Source organism: Ovis aries, chromosome 23 (genome assembly GCF_016772045.2).
Source record: "Ovis aries strain OAR_USU_Benz2616 breed Rambouillet chromosome 23, ARS-UI_Ramb_v3.0, whole genome shotgun sequence".
NCBI classification, from domain to species: Eukaryota; Metazoa; Chordata; class Mammalia; order Artiodactyla; family Bovidae; genus Ovis; species Ovis aries.
Window position 1 is genome coordinate 41,116,077 of NC_056076.1, and position 19,919 is coordinate 41,135,995.

Here is a 19,919-nt window from a genome sequence, read left to right on the forward strand (position 1 = left end):
GTAAGTGGCTGGCACTTTGAGGAGGATGGGCCAGGAGTCGCTGGAGCCTTGTCCAAGGGCCTTGGCCTCTGATGGGATCTGACAGCCGCTGGGCCAGGATGTGAGGATGTGCTGTGAAAACCGCAGGTCAGGATGGTTCATTTAGGAGGATGGAAGAGAGAGGCATCAACTGCTATCCTTGAGGACTGCTGGCTTTAAACCCAGGAACCACACGTCCTGTTAAAGCATTTATTCTTTCTTTTCTCATATTCATCAAAGGGTTCGTGTGTGTCTCTTGCTTCCAAGGATCCACAGCTGTGTCATGAGACAGGGAGATGCAGAAAGCCCTGCTCCAGAATTCCCGAGATCTAGAGTTAAGCATCCGCTACCCTGTCTGTCTGCTTTTGGTGATCTGAGCCCTAGTGCGGGGACCCTGGAGAGTTTGGACACTGTTAGAATCTCTTTCTTTCTCTTCTTTTTGGAAGGGGAGGGAAAAATGGAGGATATTTCAGCTAGTACTTAAACATACCTGCTTTAGGTAATCTTGAGAGCCCTAGAAGATTTTCAGTCTAGTTATCTGGAATTGGTGGTGGTATTATTCAGTCACTCTGCTGTGTCTAACTCATTGTGACCCCATGGACTACAGCACACCAGGCTTCCCTGTCCTTCACCATCTCCCAGAGTTTGCTCAAACTCATGTCCATTGAGCCGATAATGCCATTCCACCATCTCTCCTCTGTGGCCCTCTTCTCCTCCTGCCCTCTATCTTTCCCAGCATCAGTCTTTTCCAATGAGTTGGCTCTTTGCATCAGATGGCCAGAGTATTGCAGCTTCAGCTTCAGTATCAGTCCTTCCAATGAATATTTGGAATTTCTTTTAGGATTGACTGGTTTGATCTTCTTGTACCTAGAAAAGAGAGTAGGGGGGAAATTTGACAATTTTGGATGGGTTTTCATTTCAAAATTGTCTTTAGGACCAGAGAAACAGAATAGAGAAAAATTCATGGTGCTTTTAGTCCTAGAGGGACCCAGTTTGGGACAAGATCAGAGACTTCTGTTACTGACACACAGTGGCAGTCAGGTAGCACCTATAGGGGATGAACTTTGAAATTAGAAATCATATCATTATTCTCTTCTGCATTTCTCCTATGTGTAAAATGCCACCCTTCATTCCCTTCATTCAAAGCAAAGGGAACTGGCTATTGTCCATTTGCGAGAAAATTATGTGTGTCTCTGTTATAAGAAGTGATGTCCACTAAAGACAAGGGACAAGTGACAGATTAATGGGGTTTCTGTTTATTCTTGAGATGGAAGCCAGCGGTTGCTTTCATTCAGGAAGTGTGTATCCTGCACTTTCCATGTGCTGGATGTACGATGATTAGTTATACGAATGCTGCTACAGAGAGGGCTGCTACCCCAGGCATGTGGCTTCTCCTTTGGCAAATTGTATTTTCTTCACTTCTGTGGTGGGATCTTTGTAGCAGAGTGACTTGCTGCTTTTGCAGGACTCAAATGACATCTGGACAAAATGGTTCTTTGATTCCTATTGCTTTGCAGTATTTGTGAGCTAGCAGCAAAACCATCTATTTTTCCTGGGGAAATTGTGATGGTTTAAACAGTTGTTTAAAAGTGCAAAAAGAAGGGATTTTCTTCTAATTGCTTCTTATAATTATTTTCTTTTTTTAAATTTTATTTTACTTTATTTTAAAAGATACTGACTATAGTTCCCTGTGCTACACAGTAAGTCCTTGTTGGTTATTTAGTTTATATATTTGTTGTTCAGTTGCTAAGTCGTGTCTGACTCTTTGAAACCCCATGGACTGCAGCACGCCAGGTTTCCCTGTCCTTCGCTATCTCCCAGAGTTTGCTCAAACTCATGTCCATTGAGTAAGTGATGCCATCCAACCATCTCATCCTCTGTCACCCCCTTCTCCTCCTGCCCTCAATCTTTCCCAGCATCAGAGTCTTTTCCAATGAGTTGCCAAAGTATTGATGTGTATGTGTTAATCTCAAGCTCCTATTTTTATTTTTATTACAGAACTCATAAATAAACACAGAGGTAGAGAGGATGATATAACAAACTCGATGTACCCAACATCGACTTCAAAACCAACAGCATGTGAGACCACTTTCTTCCCGTGTGCCCAACTGCTTCCCCTCTGATGATCCCAGTCATCATATTATATAACTTGTAAATGCTTCTCTAAACCAGGAGTTGGCAAACTTTTTCTGTGAAGGGCTAGGTAGTAAATTTTGCAAGCCAGAGGGTCTTCTCTGCCATCATATTATGGAAGCATCCATGAACAGCACAGAAATTGATGATTGTGGCTAGTTTCTGGACAGGTTTAGACATGAACATGTGAAAAGTCTTTCACGTCATTTTCATTGTCACAAAATACTATTCTTCTTTTGATTTTTTTCAGCCATTTTAAAAAACTTAAACACCGTTCTGAGCTTGCAAGCCTTACAAAACAAGTTGCAGGATGGACTTAGCCTCAAACTGCTGCTCTAAAAAGATAAGAGCTCTTACAAAAATAGGATAATCACCATGTATGCCCTGTGAAAACAGTCAGGGTTCATATTTCTTGGCTGTCTAGTAACTATTTATTTTAGCAGTTTTATTTGATTTGTGATTGTGGTAAAGTTCACACTTTGCAGTTAGGTGATGAGTGTGTTTTCTTTATATATGTACAAGTGGTAGGTTCTCATTAGTTATCTCTTTTATACATAGTAGTATACAAATATACATATGTCAATCTCAACCTCACAATCCATCCAACCCCCATGATGAGTGTCTTAAGTCCTTTTTATCTTCAATATTTCTGTTCATTTCCCTCTGTTTGTGGTGGTGGTTGTTGATGTTGTTGAGACTGGGTTTGTCCTGCACAGCCTCTCATGTTTTGAGTTTTGCCTGTCGACTTCTGGTAGCATCATTTAGTGTGTTATTCTGACTGTTGTGTGTCTTGCCAATTATATCTCCTTTGTGATGCTATCGGTTATTGATGCTCATTCCTAGGGTCATTGATTCATTCAGGGCTGCAAAACAGTCTCATTCTCAGTCCTTCTTTGTTTAGTCACTAGAATACGTCTAAAAAGACAAGCTCTCCTGTTATTAACCGCTTAGGCGTCCTGGTGTATAAATCATATATGGAAGGTGGTATAAACACTTGATGTTTTTGTCTTTTTTGGCAAATTGTCAAAATAGTGAGGCAGTTCACTATCATCACCTGAAAGTGACCAAAGGGGTTACTGCTGTTGTTGTCATCGACGTCATCATCTGTCATCATCAACTTGTAGAGTTAAACACATTTGATGAGTTTCAATCCATTGCACTTATTATCCTTATCGCTGCTCAGATCTTCCATCCCTAAACAGTGGGGCTTACTCAGAGTGGGAGTCCCTTGAACTGGGCCATCTCCATGGCTTTCTTGCTTTTGGGTGTGACTGTGTGTTTCAGGCTTGTATTTTCCATACTGATAATCTAGAGTTAGCCATTTTGTCAGGAAGCCCTGGTTCTTTCTCAGGGGAACTGGTAATTAGAAATTACAATCTGAAAAAAAAAAAAAAGAAGAAATTACAATCTGAGGACAGAGGTGCTTATTACTACTCATTACTGTTTGTGGATCTTCCCATTGGAAGGAGCTGGTATATATATATATATATGTGTGTGTGTGTGTGTGTGTGTGTGTGTGTGTGTGTGTGTCTGTGTGTGTCTGTATGTGTGTGCACATATACATTTAAGATTAAAGCATGTCTGTCTTGAGATCAAGACAGAGTGACAATTCTAATTCAGTGTGACAATTCAAATTCAGATTCAGAACTATGGGGCTTTTAACCCTTATCTCGCACCTTCTTTATCTTTTCAATTTTTTTTTTTCAGAAAGACTTGTATGTTTTAGGGCTTCCCTGGTGTCTCAGATGGTAAGGAATCTGCTTGCAATGCAGGAAACCTGGGTTTGATCCCTGGTCAAGAAGTTCCCCTGGAGAAGGGAATGGCTACCCACTCAAGTTTTCTTGCCTGGAGAATTCTATGGACAGAGGAGCCTGGCAGTCTTTGTATGTTTTAAGGCATATTGATTGGGGGAAAAGTAATGTCCTTTGTCAGCCTTGTTTATGACTAACTAACCTTGCCTTTTAGATCGTGGATAGGTAGGTTCTGCCATCTTCCTCATGGTCAAGTGCTGTTATTACAGTTTAGAAGTAACAAGGTCATGTTCTACCCTGGCAACCTCAAAGCTTTAACCCAACAGGAAATGTCAGGCACTGTCAGATTACTTAGTTTGGTGTGGCTAGATTAGCCTCATTGACAGATTTTTAAGACTAAAGAACTTCTAATTTCATTGGTATTTCTTTCTTTTTGGTATATCTAGTCACTGCATTATTATATATTATTAAATAATATTATTCACATATTACAAATATATATTGAACTGTGTCTAAATATTAGAATGAAGTTCTAAATTTTCATAATCGAACTTTTTTACTCGAATATGCATGGAAGACTATTATATGTTTGAATAATATGTTATTTTGGCTGTCTGTGGGCTTCCTTCATAACTCAATTTGTAAAGAATCTGCCTGTAATGCAGGAGACCCTGGTTTGATTCCTGAGTTGGGAAGATCCCCTGGAGAAGGGATAGGCTACCCACTCCAGTATTCTTGGGCTTTCCTTGTGGCTCAGCTGGTAAAGAATCTACCTGCCATGCAGGACACCTGGGTTCAATCCCTGGATTGGGAAGATATCCTGGAGAAGGGAAAAGCTACCCACTCCAATATTCTGGCCTGGAGAATTCCCTAGACTGTATAGTCCATGGGGTCACAGAGTCAGACATGACTGAGTGACTTTCACTTTATCTGTATCCCATTAGCCGATTAAAGAACATTTGTCAATACGTGTTCATAGTCTATGACAATGGGAGTAAGACTTCCAGTTGAACCATTCCTCATTGATAGATATTTGTGCTGGTTTGGGTATGGTCTAGAAATCAAAGGTCAGCACTTTGATTAGTTATTATGTATTAAAATTTTAAAATACGTGGCCTCCAGAACGTAGATTTGTTGAGATAGTCAATTAAGATTTAGATTACAGGAAATGTTTAAAAAAAAATTATTCCTGGCCCTGCAGATACTATTAGTGACCCCAGTGGTAAGGATTTCAATAAGTATCTTACAGATGGATGTATTTGATAGTGGAATATGTGGATTATTTTCCCTATTAAAGAAATGAAAGTGTGGTTTAATCTCCACCTGAATGGCTGAGGAGCCGCCTCTGGCTCCCCTGTATATGCTTAGCTCCTACACTCAGACCAGCTCCTAAATAGGATTAATTTGCTCTAAAGGTGGCTAAATGCTCAGACCTCAATTTCTTTCAATCATTGCTCTGGTTATTGCAAAACTCTTTCTGAAAGACTTAATATGCGTCTTTTTTTTGCTGGCAAATTACTGCTCATTTAGAAGTCCTAGAGTTAGCCCACTGCAGAAGGAAGGTTGGAAGTCTAATTTAAATAACTATCAGGACTTTTTCTCTGGCTTGCTCAAATTGAAATGCATGCCTGTTTGAAGATACTCTTGCTTTTATTAAAAAGCTGTATTTAACCGACTAAGATCAATTCCTCGCAGACTTGGCCGTTATGCTTGTCTCATTAGGTTGACAAAAGATGGGTCAGAGGTTGCTTTAACACCTGGACACCTGGTGCCCTGCTCTGTCTGGAGTTGGGGGTTTTGTCAGAAGGATGCTGAGGCTCTCTTACAGGAACTCATATTCTAAAAAATATCACGGTCCCATCCTTGTTGATGCTTCCTTGTCCTGCTGTGATGCTATTAAGAACCAGCTCTCCAGTCCCTTGCAGGGTTGCCTTTTTCTAACTCTCTGAAAACTGAGAGAAAACTGCCTGACAAAGGTTCTGTCTCTTCCCAGCGGACATTTTCATCGTTTTGTTTTGCTGGAATAACGAAGTCTCCCCATGGTTTCTTAGATGCTCAGGGTACCTGAGTTTCTGAGCACATTGTCCTGTCTGGCCCTCCCTGTCATGGAGAGGCAGACGGGGACGGGCCCTTGTGACCTTTTGTCACTGCCCTGCATCAGAGAAAATAGGCCAGCCTCAGTTCCCTGGCTTTCCTGTTGAATTCTGACCTGAGGAAATGTATCTGGGGACCAAAAACATCTTAAAAATCAATTTGTTCAGTTGCCCGTTCAATGCCTAAACCCCTTTCAGTATTACCGCTAAAGCCTCCTGGGATGCAGTGGGCATGGTTCTTGTGTGATAGATGCAGCAGCAAAAAACCTGGAGAAAGATCCCTGCCTTTGTGGGGCCTGAAGTCGAGTAGCAGGGAGGTAGGCAGTCTTTGCTTTTATCCCAGTGTATCCATTCATGTGCCAGTTATTGGTCACCTATACATTTGACAGATGTATCTGTTATGCCATCAAAAGCGTTAACAGGCATGTTGGAGGAGTCAAGGAAATAACCTTGAGCCAAGGCTCCAGAAACACCCTCCCACATCCACGCTGACAAGCACCCACAGCCTCTGCTCGTGCACAGGTTTCTAGTTGGCCCCGCTCTCCTGGCATTTATCCCATGTTACTTCCTCTGATCCATGGAGGTGTCACAGGTTCTTCTGTCTGGTGCTTGCCAAGGGCTGTGAACGCTGTCCTCTTCCTTTCCTAAGGACCCAGGAAATGGGATCTGGCACTATCAGAGTGATGGGTGTGCTGTCTCCTCGCCAGAGCCCCAGTGCTCTGAGGACGCTGTCTCCTTCCTCTTCATGAACCCAGCCATCGATTGCTTCTTTTTGTTGTCATTGAAGTACAGTTAGTTTACAGTGTTGTGTTGGATTCAGGTGTTCAGCAAAGTGATTCTGATATACATACATATATATGCATATGTGTGTATATATGTATCTCCATTCTTCTTTAGATTCTTTTCCCTTATGTTGGATTGTGTGTGTGTGCTCAGCTGTGTCTGACTCTTTGCCACCCCGTGGACTGTAGCCCACCAAGCTCCTCTGTCTATGGGGATTCTCCAGGCACGAATACTGCAGTGGGTTGCCATTTCCTCCTCCAGGGGATCTTCCCAACCCAGGGATCAAACCGAAATCGCCTGTGTCTCCTGCATTGCATGCAGATTCTTTACCACTGAGTGACCTGGGAATTAGATATTTTTGATTTCTTTCCCTTATAAGATTATTACAAAATATTGCCTGACACAGGAAACCAGGAAAAGGAGCCTCACTGGAAAAGAGACTGAGGGTCTGCTGTCTAGAAGGCATGACTTGAGGCCAGGATGGGGGACACGCAGGACTTTCTTAGGCAGCGAAGGAGGACAAACGGAGACAGTGAGTGCGCACAGCTTTGTAAAAGTCAGCTAGAACTGTGGGAGATGGTAGTTGATTCCGCTCTCAGTTCAGTTCAGCTCAGTCACTCAGTCGTGTCCGACTTTTTGAGACCCCATGAACCGCAGCATGCCAGGCCTCCTTGTCCATCACCAACTCCCGGAGTCCTCCCAAACTCATCTCCATCGAATCGGTGATGCCATCCAACCTTCTCATCCTCTTTTTTCCCCTTCTCCTCCTGCCCTCAATCTTTCCCAGCATCAGGGTCTTTTCAGATGAGTCAGCTCTTCACATGAGGTGGCCAAAGTATTGGAGTTTCAGCTTCAACATCAGTCCTTCCAATGAACACCCCGGACTCATCTCCTTTAGGATGGACTGGTTGGATCTCCTTGCAGTCCAATGGACTCTCGAGAATCTTCTCCAACACCACAGTTCAAAAGCATCAATTCTTCAGCACTCAGCTTTCTTTATAGTCCAACTCTCACATCCATACATGACCACTGGAAAAACCATAGTCTTGACTGCTGCTGCTGCTGCTAAGTCGCTTTAGTCGTGCTCAACTCTGTGCGACCCCATAGACGGCAGCCCACCAGGCTCCCCTGTCCCTGGGATTCTCCAGGCAAGAACACTGGAGTCGGTTGCCATTTCCTTCTCCAGTGCATGAAAGTGAAAAGTGAAAGTGAAGTTGCTCAGTTGTGTCCGACTCTTCCCGACCCCCTGGACTGCAGCCTACCAGGCTCCTCCATCCATGGGATTTTCCAGGCAAGAGTACTGGAGTGGGTTGCCATCGAGTTGACTAGAGGGACCTTTGTTGGCAAAATAATGTCTCTGCTTTTTAATATGCTGACTAGGTCGGTCAAAACTTTCCTTCCAAGGAGTAAGCGTCTTTTAATTTCATGGCTACAATCACCATCCGCAGTGATTTTGGAGCCCAGAAAAATAAACTCAGCCGCTTTTTCCACTGTTTCCCTATCTATTTGCCATGAAGTGATGGGACCAGATGCCATGATCTCCGTTTTCTGAATGTTGAACTTTAAGCCAACTCTTTCACTCTCCTCTTTCACTCTCATCGAGGCTTTTTAGTTCTTCTTCACTTTCTGCCATAAGGGTGGTGTCATCTGCATATCTGAGGCTATTGATATTTCTCCTGGCAATCTTGATTCCAGCTTGTGCTTCTTCCAGCCCAGCGTTTCTCATGATGAACTCTGCATATAAGTTAAATAAGCAGGGTGACAATATACAGCCTTGATGTACTCCTTTTCCTATTTGAAACCAGTTTGCTGTTCCATGTCCAGTTCTAACTGTTGCATCCTGACCTGCATATAGGTTTCTCAAGAGGCAGGTCAGGTGGTCTGGTGTTCACATCTCTTTCAGAATTTTCCACAGTTTATTGTGATCCACACAGTCAAAGGCTTCGGCATAGTCAACAAAGTAGAACTAGATGTTTTTCTGGAACTCTCTTGCTTTTTCCATGATCCAGCAGATGTTGGCAATTTGATCTCTGGTTCCTCTGCCTTTTCTAAAACCAGCTTGAATATCTGGAAGTTCATGGTTAGCATATTGCTAAAGCCTGGCTTGGAGAATTTTAAGCATTACTTTACTAGCATGTGAGATGAGTGCAATTGTGTGGTAGTTTGAGCATTCTTTGGCATTGTCTTTCTTTGGGATTGGAATGAAAACTGACCTTTTCCAGTCCTGTGGCCACTGCTGAGTTTTCTAAATTTGCTGACATATTGAGTGCAGCACTTTCACAGCATGTTTCAGGATTTGAAATAGCTCAACTGGAATTCCATCACTTCCACTAGCTTTGTCCATAGTGATGCTTCCCAAGGCCCACTTGACTTCACACTCCAGGATGTCTGGCTCTAGGTGAGTGATCACACCATCGTGATTATCTGGGTCCTGAAGATGTGTTCTGTACAGTTCTTCTGTGCGCATGAATCTTGTAAAGATGTTACTTCTATGGTCATCTTATAATATTTTCCTAAAGGAATAAGCCTGTCTCAGAAGAACATTTATTGAAAAGAACCTTCTGATTCCACTCTGCTGGAACACAAATGCTCCTGGAGTGGCAGGTAATGAGGCTGGAATGGCAGAGCCCACACTCAGGAATGGGGTTTCCCTGGTGGCAGACATGGTAAAGAGTCTCCCTGCAGTGCAAGAGACCCGGGTTCGATCCCTGGGTCGGGAAAGTCCCCTGGAGAAGGGAATGGCAACCCACTCCAATGTTCTTGCTTGGAGAATTCCATGGACAGAGGAGCCTGGCTGGCTACAGTCCACCGGGTTGCAAGGAGTTTGACACCACTGAGTGACTAACACTTTTGCTTTACTTCTTTAAAGGCCCTGCTTCCAGAAGTAGCCTCATGCTGAGGTGCTGGAGGTTATGGTTTCAACATATGAATGTGTGTGTTGAGGGGTGCAATTCAACCTCAACAGGGGAAAAAAAAAAAGTGAGGGAAGCTATAAAGAGAATTCTCCAAGCAAGAATACTGGACGGAGTTGCCATTTCCTTCTCTGGGGGATCTTCCTGACCCAGGGGTGAAACCCTAGTCTCCTGTCTCCACATCTCTGGCGTTGGCAGGCAGATTCTTTACCACTGCACCACCTGTGAAGCCCTGTGATTACGTGGGATTAAAAAAAAAAAAAAAACAGGGCCCATTCCTTAGGGTTCCTGTGACTCACTGGAGTTGGGTAGAGCTGTCAGTTTCAAGCTGTTTAAAGGATGAATTAGTGACATGAAGACCACAGGCATGAAGTAACACTCCTCCCAACATGTGTATGCATCCAACACGGAGGTTTCCTTAACCTTGGCTGCCTTTCATGCAGCCTTGAGTACTCGTGAGGATTGCATAAGGGCATCCTTTAGAATTCTTTTCAATAAATGTTCGAGACAGGCTTATTCCATTAGGTAAATATTACAAGATTGCCATAGAAGTATAATCTTTACAAGATTCATGTGGCAAGTAAGGAAAGAAAAAAATATTAATAGATAGCCCTTTGGATGTTGTCCTTGTTTTTAATAAACAAAACAAATTATAGATGTGAAGTCTGCCTTTCTTCTGGGCTCAGTTGTGTGTGTGTGTGTGTGTGTGTGTGTGTGTGTTTTTAAAAAAACAAGGTTGGCTTTATTTTCAATTTGAAAAAGACAATTTTATAGAGTAGGTGGTCTAAGGTTACTCCTAAAGGTAGAATTCAGGTTTTTTTAAATTTTGGTGGGGAGAGGATGGGAGACTGAATGTGTGGAATACGAAAAGAAATACTCTCTCCTGTTGAATTCATGAATAATGCTCGATTGACGTTGCTTTGTTTTGTTTAACTGTTCGGTGCCCTTTGTCAGACCAGATTGAAGGGGTTTCATTTTCCAAAAAAAGACACGTAATATATGTAAGGTGTATATTTAACGTCATATTCAGATCTGTGACTTTTTAAGCTATCAACAAGGCTGTCTGGATTGCTAGTTCTAAAGATGGTAGGAACTGTAGTTCCCCAGCCCTGATGTTTCCTCTGCTGTGGCAGGAACTGTACTGGCGCAGCACCCTGGTGCCTTTTCTCTGTCCACGTGGAACTGCTGGGCAGGAGGCCGGGAGCACGCATGGTCCAGGCCCTCCTTTGGGAACTCGCTCCCCCCAGCAGCCCTTCCTCCATCCTGGGTGTTTGCCAGCAGCTCCCGACATAGGGAGGCCTTGTGGCTTTCTAGTGCTGCCTGTGGCTGGGCGGGTGAGTCTGTTCCGTTCTGTGCTCAGTTCTAGCAAGCCCATGTTTACTGCACATCAGCTGTATTCTGCATAGTCTGCAGGGCCAGGCTCATTGGTAATAAAGGCAGTGTTTTGACAGCCTGTCCACCTGTTTTCTTGAGCTCATCCCTCAGCTGGTCCAGAATCTGGGCGGGAACCAGTCATTAGGCCTGCGTCTTAAATTCCCACAACTCCCTGACAGTTGTAGCATCTCTTACAGATGAGGAGAGGGGGGCCCAGAAGGGTAAATCACTCTGAAGTTCCATGTGGAGTCCTGGTCAGTCTAATTCCCAAACTCACAAAATATCACAGAGAAAGCTATTAGAAGACTTTGCTTATATAAATCACTGAGCTCTACAGAGGAGTTTTATTATTGGTAGCCTGGCATACTCACACCTATAAACACAGACATTTTCATGCAGCCTGTGAGTCCTGGAATGCACAGGCGCTTGTCTACCTCCCCAGTTCCTCTGGCTGCCTTGGCATCCTCCAAAGCTTTACGCTCTTTCTAACATCCCAGGCATCCTGTTCTCTCTTCGGCCTGGGACACTTCCTTCTCTCCCACCCTCCCCTTAGCCTGGGAGCTCCTGCTCACCCTTCAGATCTCAGCTCTAAGAGCAGTTCCTCAAACCGGCCACCATATCTAAAGACAACTCCATCATGATTTCTGCCAGCGCCTGACGGGCCATCACTGGTGAGCACGTGTGCATTTCAAGCCTACACTTCCCAGCAACTGAGACGCTATGTGCACTGTGGTCACTTTTCTGTTGTCCACCGTGGTGAGCTTAGTGTCTTAATATAGTGACAGCGCAAGGGTGGGCCCCAACATGGTTGCTGGGTGAATAGTCAGACAAAACGCATTTACCTTAAGGTCTTTGCTGGTTGTTTTCTCCTTAATATGTGCAAATAGCATGGTAAAGAGAGCCGCTTTCCTGATAACTGTACTAAAAATATATAGGACTGAACTCTATAGTCATTTTTGAGGCTTTAAACTATGGGAAGCATAGAACGAATTTCTAAGTGTGCATAAGTAAGGACTTATTTACTGTCTCGGGCATGGAATAAGACAGCTCTGCTCCAGAGATGGAACCTGGTTTGCGTGGTCCTGGCTGTGGAATGTGGAAAGGAACTTCTCCCCTCGCATTTCAGTGTTAGGTGATACTAGGCACCAACTTCCGCATGCTTTTTGTAGCTCCAGGAAGAAAATTGTAAAGCTGAATCCAGTCCTTCAGACCCTTTCCATAGGAGCTATGCTACTACCTACTTATGTTTTTAATGTAGTTCTTGATAAGCTATTTATTGGTTCGTATATAAAATGAGGTCAGTCATAGTGTAGTGTGTGAATTAATTTTTTTCTAGCCAAGTATAATATGATTATGTATTATAAAAAGACTAAGTGTTGATAGTTTGGGAACAAAAATAAAGGGTTTTCCCATGTGCTTCTTTCTCCCCTCCAATTGCACTAGAATAACGTAGTGAATATCTTAGAGGGACAAAACCAAAGACATTTCTTCGCACTTAATTTTGCATCTGTCAAATTCTGTAAGTGTTGATCAAGGCAGAATTTTGGTTTCTGGGCAGCTGTTTTCCTGCAACTGCCCACGGGTAATTAACAAGGGACCGGGATCTGGGTGTAAGTAACACTGAACTCTGTGCCTTCAGGAGTATGTTTCCGGAAGACAGCTGATATTGTTTCTTTTTGTCCTCTCCACCCCCACAACACAGGGCATCGATGTCCAGGATGCACCTCTGAAGGAAATAAAGGTGACTAGTTCCCGGCGATTCATAGCATCATTTAACGTCGTGAACACAACCAAACGAGATGCTGGAAAATACCGCTGCATGATTCGCACCGACGGGGGAGTTGGCATATCCAACTATGCAGAGTTGGTAGTTAAAGGTATATAATGTTATTTTTATACCCCCATATAGTCTATTAAAACAGGCATGTGGGACAGTTATGAGCTCATGATTTGTTGAAAGCTCAGACTCACGGTCCTCTGTTTCTGAACAGTGGTTTGGTGACAAGCTCTATTGATGGATTGCATTTTAAGTACAGATTTTGCACGTGAGCAATATTTTTGAAAAATGTATTTTATTTATGTGGTTCAGTTGCATACAAAGCAGTGAATGTGCTCTTGGCAAGTTTTCTACCAACTCTGTATACAGAGATTACAGCCTATAAATTTTTTTTTTTAAGGAATGAAATTTTTTGTACTGATAGAAAATCACTTAAAATGCAAATATTCCCCCAGCCAGGGTGTTTACGATAGCAGGGTGGTTAATAAAATGAGGCAGTGTCAGTATAGAAATGCTCCGTCATATCACACAGACCACATTGATAACAGTGAGTTAGCATTCATAATGCTGCCGTTAGGGTCTATTACTGTATTTTGTGTGACTGAAGAATTAAGTCATTATAGTCAGGAAGGTGGGAGATGAGTTAAATAAAAGGGGGAGATATAAATTTCCTTTAGCTAGTTTGATGTTTTTTGTGTGTGCACGGACTTCGGAGTTTATAGTACTGAACTGCTAAGGCAGTTTTTGGTCCCAGACAGAATAATTTGGACTTTTAGATATACCATGAGGCATTTTTATACAACTTGTGGCAAGCCATTGATGCTTCTTCCTAGCGGAACAGAATGATGCCTACTTTTAAATTTTTTTCCCCTGCATTTGTTAAATGAGGAATGTTAAATTGGTTTCTTTTGGAGGGACTATTCCTTTTGTCAGCAAATTTCTCTATGCAGGCAGTTCTACAGACTTCGGGGTTCAATCCCCAGTGCTAGCTGCATGGGTGTGGATCTGGATGCTTCTCTTTCCTCAGGTTTAAAATAGACTTTACAATGTGTTTGACCCAGGACTCCCCCAGTGGGTCCAGTGGCTAAGACCCCAAGCTCCCAGGGAGGGATCTGGGTTCGATCCCCAGTTGGGGAACAAGATCCCACATGCCACAGAACTAAGACCTGGTGCAGCCAATTGGAAAAGAAGAATAACGTGACTGATCCTCAAGGGCTATCAGGAAGATCAGATGCAACGAATAGGTGAATGGCACTAAAAATACCTAGTGGGCAGCTCACCCCTGTTCAGTCCATGATGGGAGTGAGGTGGCTCTTACTGTCTCTGCTGTGGTCTATTAGTGGTCCTCCTCTGAGAATGCACAGCTGAATCACCTTTCCAAAAATAATAATACACCAGCTCACTTCTCCATCCCCACTACCACATGTGTATTGAATCAGAGTTTCCAGGGGCAGAGCCTCTGCGATAAAATCTATAGGTGATACGGGTAGGTGCTTCTGTTGTGAAACTAGCCCCACCAGTGTTAGTCATGCCTGGCTTGGGGGAAGCCTGACCCCAGCAGTGTTTATCTGTAGCTAACATGACTAACTTTCTGTGGAAGGGAACACGGAGCCAGCCGCACACTGCAGTTTAGACTCGAATGATCTAATTTGCCGTGCCTGATCCCTGTGAGTGTGGGCTTGTAGCAAAGCTTTAGCCTGTCTGGCTAGTTTTGGAGTTTGGATTTCATTTGTAAGCAGAGGGAGCTTTGCATAGATGTGCACACTGTCCCCTGCAGAATGGTCTCTGGGTAGAAAACCCACCCCATTTGCCGGCAAATCCAGAAGGCGGGCCGCCGTGCTGGTCCCAAGGCTGAGTTCTTTATTGCCATCAGTGTACCTTCACTCTCGTCTTGGTCCCGTTCTTTGTGGCTGTTCCCTGTCTTCTGATTTCTGATTGCTCCGTGCTTCACTTGTGACCACCTGTGCCGCCAGAGGCATGGTGCTCTGTAATCAGTGTAGCAAAGATTCAGTCGCCTCTAAAAATTGCCTCCATGGGAAAGTTGATTTGTTGAGAGTTATAAGCAAATCATGTGGCAAATAGATGGGGATAAAGTGGAAACAGTGACAGATTTTATTTTCTTGGGCTCCAAAATCACTGTGGATGGTGACTGCAGCCGCAGAATTAAAAGACCCTTGCTCCTTGAAAGAAAAACTATGACAAACCTAGACAGCATATTAAAAAACAGAGACATTACTTTGTTGAAAAAGGTCAAAGTTATGGTTTTTCCAGTAGTCATGTATGGATATAAGAGCTGGACCATAAAGAAAGCTGAGTGCTGAAGAATGGATGCTTTTGAACTGTGATGTTGGAGAAGACTCTTGAGAGTCCCTTAGACAGCAAGGAGATCAAACCAATCAATCCTAAAGGAAATCAGTCCTGAATATTCATTGGAAGGACTGATGCTGACGCTCCAATACTTTGGCTACCTGATGCAAAGTGTCGACTCATTGGAAAAGACTCTGATGCTGGGAAGATAGAGGGCAGGAGAAGGGGGCAACAGAAGATAAGATGGTTATATAGTATCACTGACTCAATGGACATGATTTGGAGCAGTCTCCAAGAGACAGTGAAGGACAGGGAAGCCTGGCGTGCTGCAGTTCATGCGATCACAAAAGAATCTGACACAACTGTGAGACTGAACAACAAGCACTAACAATAAGCAAGTCAGACATCTCTGGTCTGCCAGAACACACCCAAGCACAGAGGGTGTGTGGGTTCAACTCACATTTCTGCTGCACTTTTTCCTGCCTTAGGAGAGCATGGAGAGATCTTGACTCCTTGTGATAAAATGTCCAGGCACCTCTTTTGCATCTCTGCATCCTGCCCGAGTCAGTGACAACTGGCTTGCAGTTATAGAACAAATCTGGAATTTGACTTTTCCTCCACTGATAATTTTTATTGCCATATTTTGCATATATTTTATTTTTTGAAATGAGGTAACATGCCAGATTCTACTAGCTAGGTAAAGAATTGCCTTGACACAGTTACTTTAAAATACATAATGACATGTTTAGGCCGCATGTATAAGATTGAATACATTTTATATGTGTGTATTTAGAGTGCTAATATTTTTTAAGATGACAAAATCTTAAGTTGTTTACTACTTTCTTAAGGTCAGTCTCTGATTTGATGTCCCCAAATGAAGCCCAACTCATTTTAAACTATCATGCTAGTCTTATTTATATCTACCACTATTTTCGGTAATCAAAACAAGAAAATATTTCATGTAATCTCTGCAATGCATGTATATATGCATATGTATCAGTGTCATATTTAATTATAAAAGACATATATTAAGAATTCACTTATACATATCACTTATATATGTGATACGTATCTATATGTATATAAAGTCTATTTATATAAATAACTTGATTTAGAATTACTTTTAACATGCCCTTTCACTTGGATTAAATATTTTAAATTGCTTTTTACCACTTAGTAAGATTGAGTGCCTTCCTTCTTTCCCTTTGAGAAAATTTATTCAATATTTAAATATTGACTTATTATTGTAGATTCTTCCAGCAACCCCAAAGTCCTTTTGAATGACTGTCTCAATTATTTCCAGAATCTAGTTGAATCTTTCATTTGACTTAATGTATTTGGTACTCTTCCTAATGGGGAACTAATAGAGAAAATAGTCTTGGGACGAATAAGCATTAAAGTCCTGTCCATTTTAGGAGAATAGTAACAATGTCCTAAATGAATCGTGTGCTCACTAACCTTTGTGGCTTTGCCCCTGAGTCATATTTTGAATGGCACTTCAGGAACCCTTGCTAGCATGTGCAACTACAAAGTAATTAACTGCTTTTTCAGCCTGGCTTCATCAAAGCCTTAGGATATACTAGAAAAGGCCCTTTTCATGTCTTGGTTCAAGGAATCGCCTAATGATATAAATTGATGTTAAATCATTATGAGTTGCGTCAAAGCTATCTCAAGAAATGAAGAGCTGGCACAGAGTTGTAGTTCATAAACGATAGGAACAATAATTTAATAAATTTGCACTAAATTTGCAGCCCCCTAAATAAAACTCATCTTATGTCTTATGTAGACTAAGTCTCATGAGATTTCCCCGACTATTTTATTTTTTGACATGATCCCTTACATTTATTGAGGAGGACATGGCAACCTACTCCAGTGTTCTTGCCTGGAGAATCCCCTTGGACGGGAGAGCCTGCCAGGCTGCAGTCCATAGTGTCGCAGAGAGTCGGACACGACTGAGTGGCTAAGCATGGGCATTTATTTATTTTATTTGGCTGTGCCAGGTCTTAGTTGTGACGTGGGGATCTTCAGCTGCAGCCTGTGGAATCTAGTTCCCTGACTAGGGGGTCACACTCAGACCCTCTGCATTGGGAGCATGTAATCTTAACTCCTAGACCATTAGGAAAATCTCTTCCCAGCTATTTTAAAAGTCAGTATGATTTATCACACCTTGAATATGTTAAAGAAGAAAAGAGATGCCCCAGCTTAACAGAAGGAGGCTGTGTTGTTCATTTCTTATTGGTCTAGGAACCAACTTGGTATCATCTCAGGGGCCACTCTCAGATGAGACCAGCAGTCCTGACGTCCTGACCGCAGGGCACATGGCAGGGATCAACTGGCTATGTATGCCATGAAGCGGACAGGTGCCTATGCCAGTGACAGAACTGCTGTTCAGTCACTAAGTCATGTCCAGCTCTTTGCGACCCCAAGGACTGCAGCACACCAGGTTTCATGTCCTTCACCATCTCCCAGAGCTTGCTCAAACTCATGTCCATTAAGTCAGTGATGCTATCCAACCATCTCGCCCTCCATTGCCTTCTTCTCCTCCTGTCCTCAGTCTTTCCCAGCATCAGGGTCTTTTACAGTGAGTCAGCTCTTTGCATCAGGTGGCCAAAGCATTGAAGCTTCAGCTTCAGCATCAGTCCTTTCAATGAATATTCAGCTTGATTTCCCTTTAAGATTGACTGGTTTCATCTCCTTGCTGTCCAAGGGACTCTCAAGTCTTCTCTAGCACCACAATTCAAATAGCAGGCTTTATTTTCCATACATTTGTGTGAACTAGATGAGGAGTTGAAAACAAAAACACACCAAAAGGCACAAACCACCTGCAGAAACATGCTTAAAAAAATCACTAGAGCTTAACGTTTTTCTCTGATGGAGATTCATTAAATAGAAATATATTATTTCATACAATTACCTTCCTCCCCAATGTCATGTATGGTGCCACTCACAGTGACATTGGCACATGGAATGTCTTCATTTGGTGCCTAGAGAGCCATTCAAATGGCACTTGATATACTGGGAATGTTGTTGAAAACAAGATTACCTGTTTCTCCCATCTCAAAGGTCCAGAGAAAGTCAGTCTTGGATTTTAAACAGGGAGGGGGACTTTCTTGAGTTGTAAAGAGTGTTTGCTGTTGATTGCTTTGAGGTTTATCAAGCTGGGCATGTGTTTTGTTTTAGAGCTTTTCTTTCTCTCTGTGGCTTTAATAATACTCATTATTGGAAGTTCTCTTAACAGTGGCTATGCTGGACTTTATTACCCCAAGTGCTTACTGCTCTGGGAGCAGAAGGAATCCATTGGGATGGCTTTTTTGAGTAAATGAGGCATCCTGGAAATGCATTTATGATGAGATAAAGTGTAATTTCATCTGTTTTTCAAGTGATGATATTCTTGGAATATAAATATAAGAAGATTGAATTTAATGATATAAGTAATACCTTGGGTGATGTCAAAGACACTGTTGACAGTGGTGAGCCTTCTAGAGCTTAATTACTACCACTTGAGAGAGTTTTTACAAGTTACTTTTAGTGCAAAATAAAATCCTTTGATACCTATTTACGTATTCGAGAAAAAATGTATTGCATCCTGAAACAAACTGGGGTTGTACCTACCTGAACAGGCTTAGGCTTTAAAGATGGCTTATTTCACAGGTTTGAACACTCTGCAGACCTCTCTCAAGGTGCTTTTTCTTATTAACCTGAGCAAAACCGTTCTCATCCGTTCATCGCTAAACTGTCAGCATCTTCCCGATTTTAGTGATTGATGTCCGTTGAAGTCTTTCCAAGTGTCTGAAGGATGGCCCTCTGGTTTGCCTTTCAGAGCCCCCTGTCCCCATCGCACCCCCTCAGCTGGCCTCCGTGGGGGCCACCTACCTGTGGATACAACTCAACGCGAACTCCATCAATGGGGACGGGCCCATTGTGGCCCGGGAGGTGGAATACTGCACGGCCAGTGGGAGCTGGAGCGACCGGCAGCCGGTGGACTCCACGAGCTACAAAATCGGGCATCTGGACCCCGACACGGAGTATGAGATCAGTGTGCTCCTCACCCGGCCCGGGGAGGGTGGCACCGGCTCCCCTGGGCCTGCCCTCAGGACCAGGACCAAGTGTGCTGGTGAGTCTGGGGATCCCGGGGCCGCTTGTCCGTTTCTGATGGGGTCTGACCTGCAGCCTCAGTGCAGGTGGCTCATGCTTTCCTCAGCTCTGCTGGGACCCTGTCTGGGCACAGGAGGTCCCTTCACCCATGGGCAACCACCTGTGGATTCAGACCTCAAGGCTTGGTCTTACTCAGGACGTCTCCACCCCTGTTTTCCCTGTTGTTCATTTACACCTTCCTAGGAGTATCACCTAGTTCTTACGGAAATCATCCCAAAGTCGACACAAACTGTCCACTTTAATGATGTCCGCTCATCGGTCAGCACCTCCTATCCAGTCTCTTCAGTGTATGCTCCCGTTGATGTGCTTGTAGCCTGGTGGTGAGGGTGGGGGCGCTTTGGAAGAACAGATTCCACCTTAGCCATGTGTTTTTATGGAAGAATATTGAATGGAGGGGCTGCTTGCCAATGACACAGGGCCCATTTGTAAGATAAGCCAGGGTGATCTTCAGGCTGCACGCAGGCTTTAAGTTCTCAGATGATAAAGTCCTAATTGACTGTATGGAGCCGGCCCTGTGGGGCTGATGGAGAGAGAAATGCTGAGTCTTACGAAAATCAAACCCCGAAGGAAGCTCCCACCAGAGGTTCGAGTGCTGTTTCTGTCTGGCTGCTCTCCG

The 19,919-nt window shown here is 43.3% G+C and overlaps 1 protein-coding gene across 12 annotated transcripts in view; it reads left to right on the forward strand.

Annotated features, from left to right (window-relative positions):
• Positions 1 to 19,919, forward strand: part of PTPRM (protein tyrosine phosphatase receptor type M) — a 656,058-nt gene that overhangs the window by 280,795 nt on the left and 355,344 nt on the right. For 8 of the 12 annotated variants that reach the window (XM_042239325.2, XM_042239328.2, XM_042239326.2 and 5 more), the window contains exons 6-7: positions 12,767 to 12,941; positions 18,969 to 19,262. In XM_042239325.2, coding sequence (XP_042095259.1) covers positions 12,767 to 12,941; positions 18,969 to 19,262 — 469 coding nt within the window. Of the gene's footprint in view, positions 1 to 10,787; positions 11,025 to 12,766; positions 12,942 to 18,968; positions 19,263 to 19,919 lie in introns of those variants that run through there. The other 4 variants (XM_060405467.1, XM_060405468.1, XM_060405469.1 and 1 more) reach the window with 1 other exon arrangement.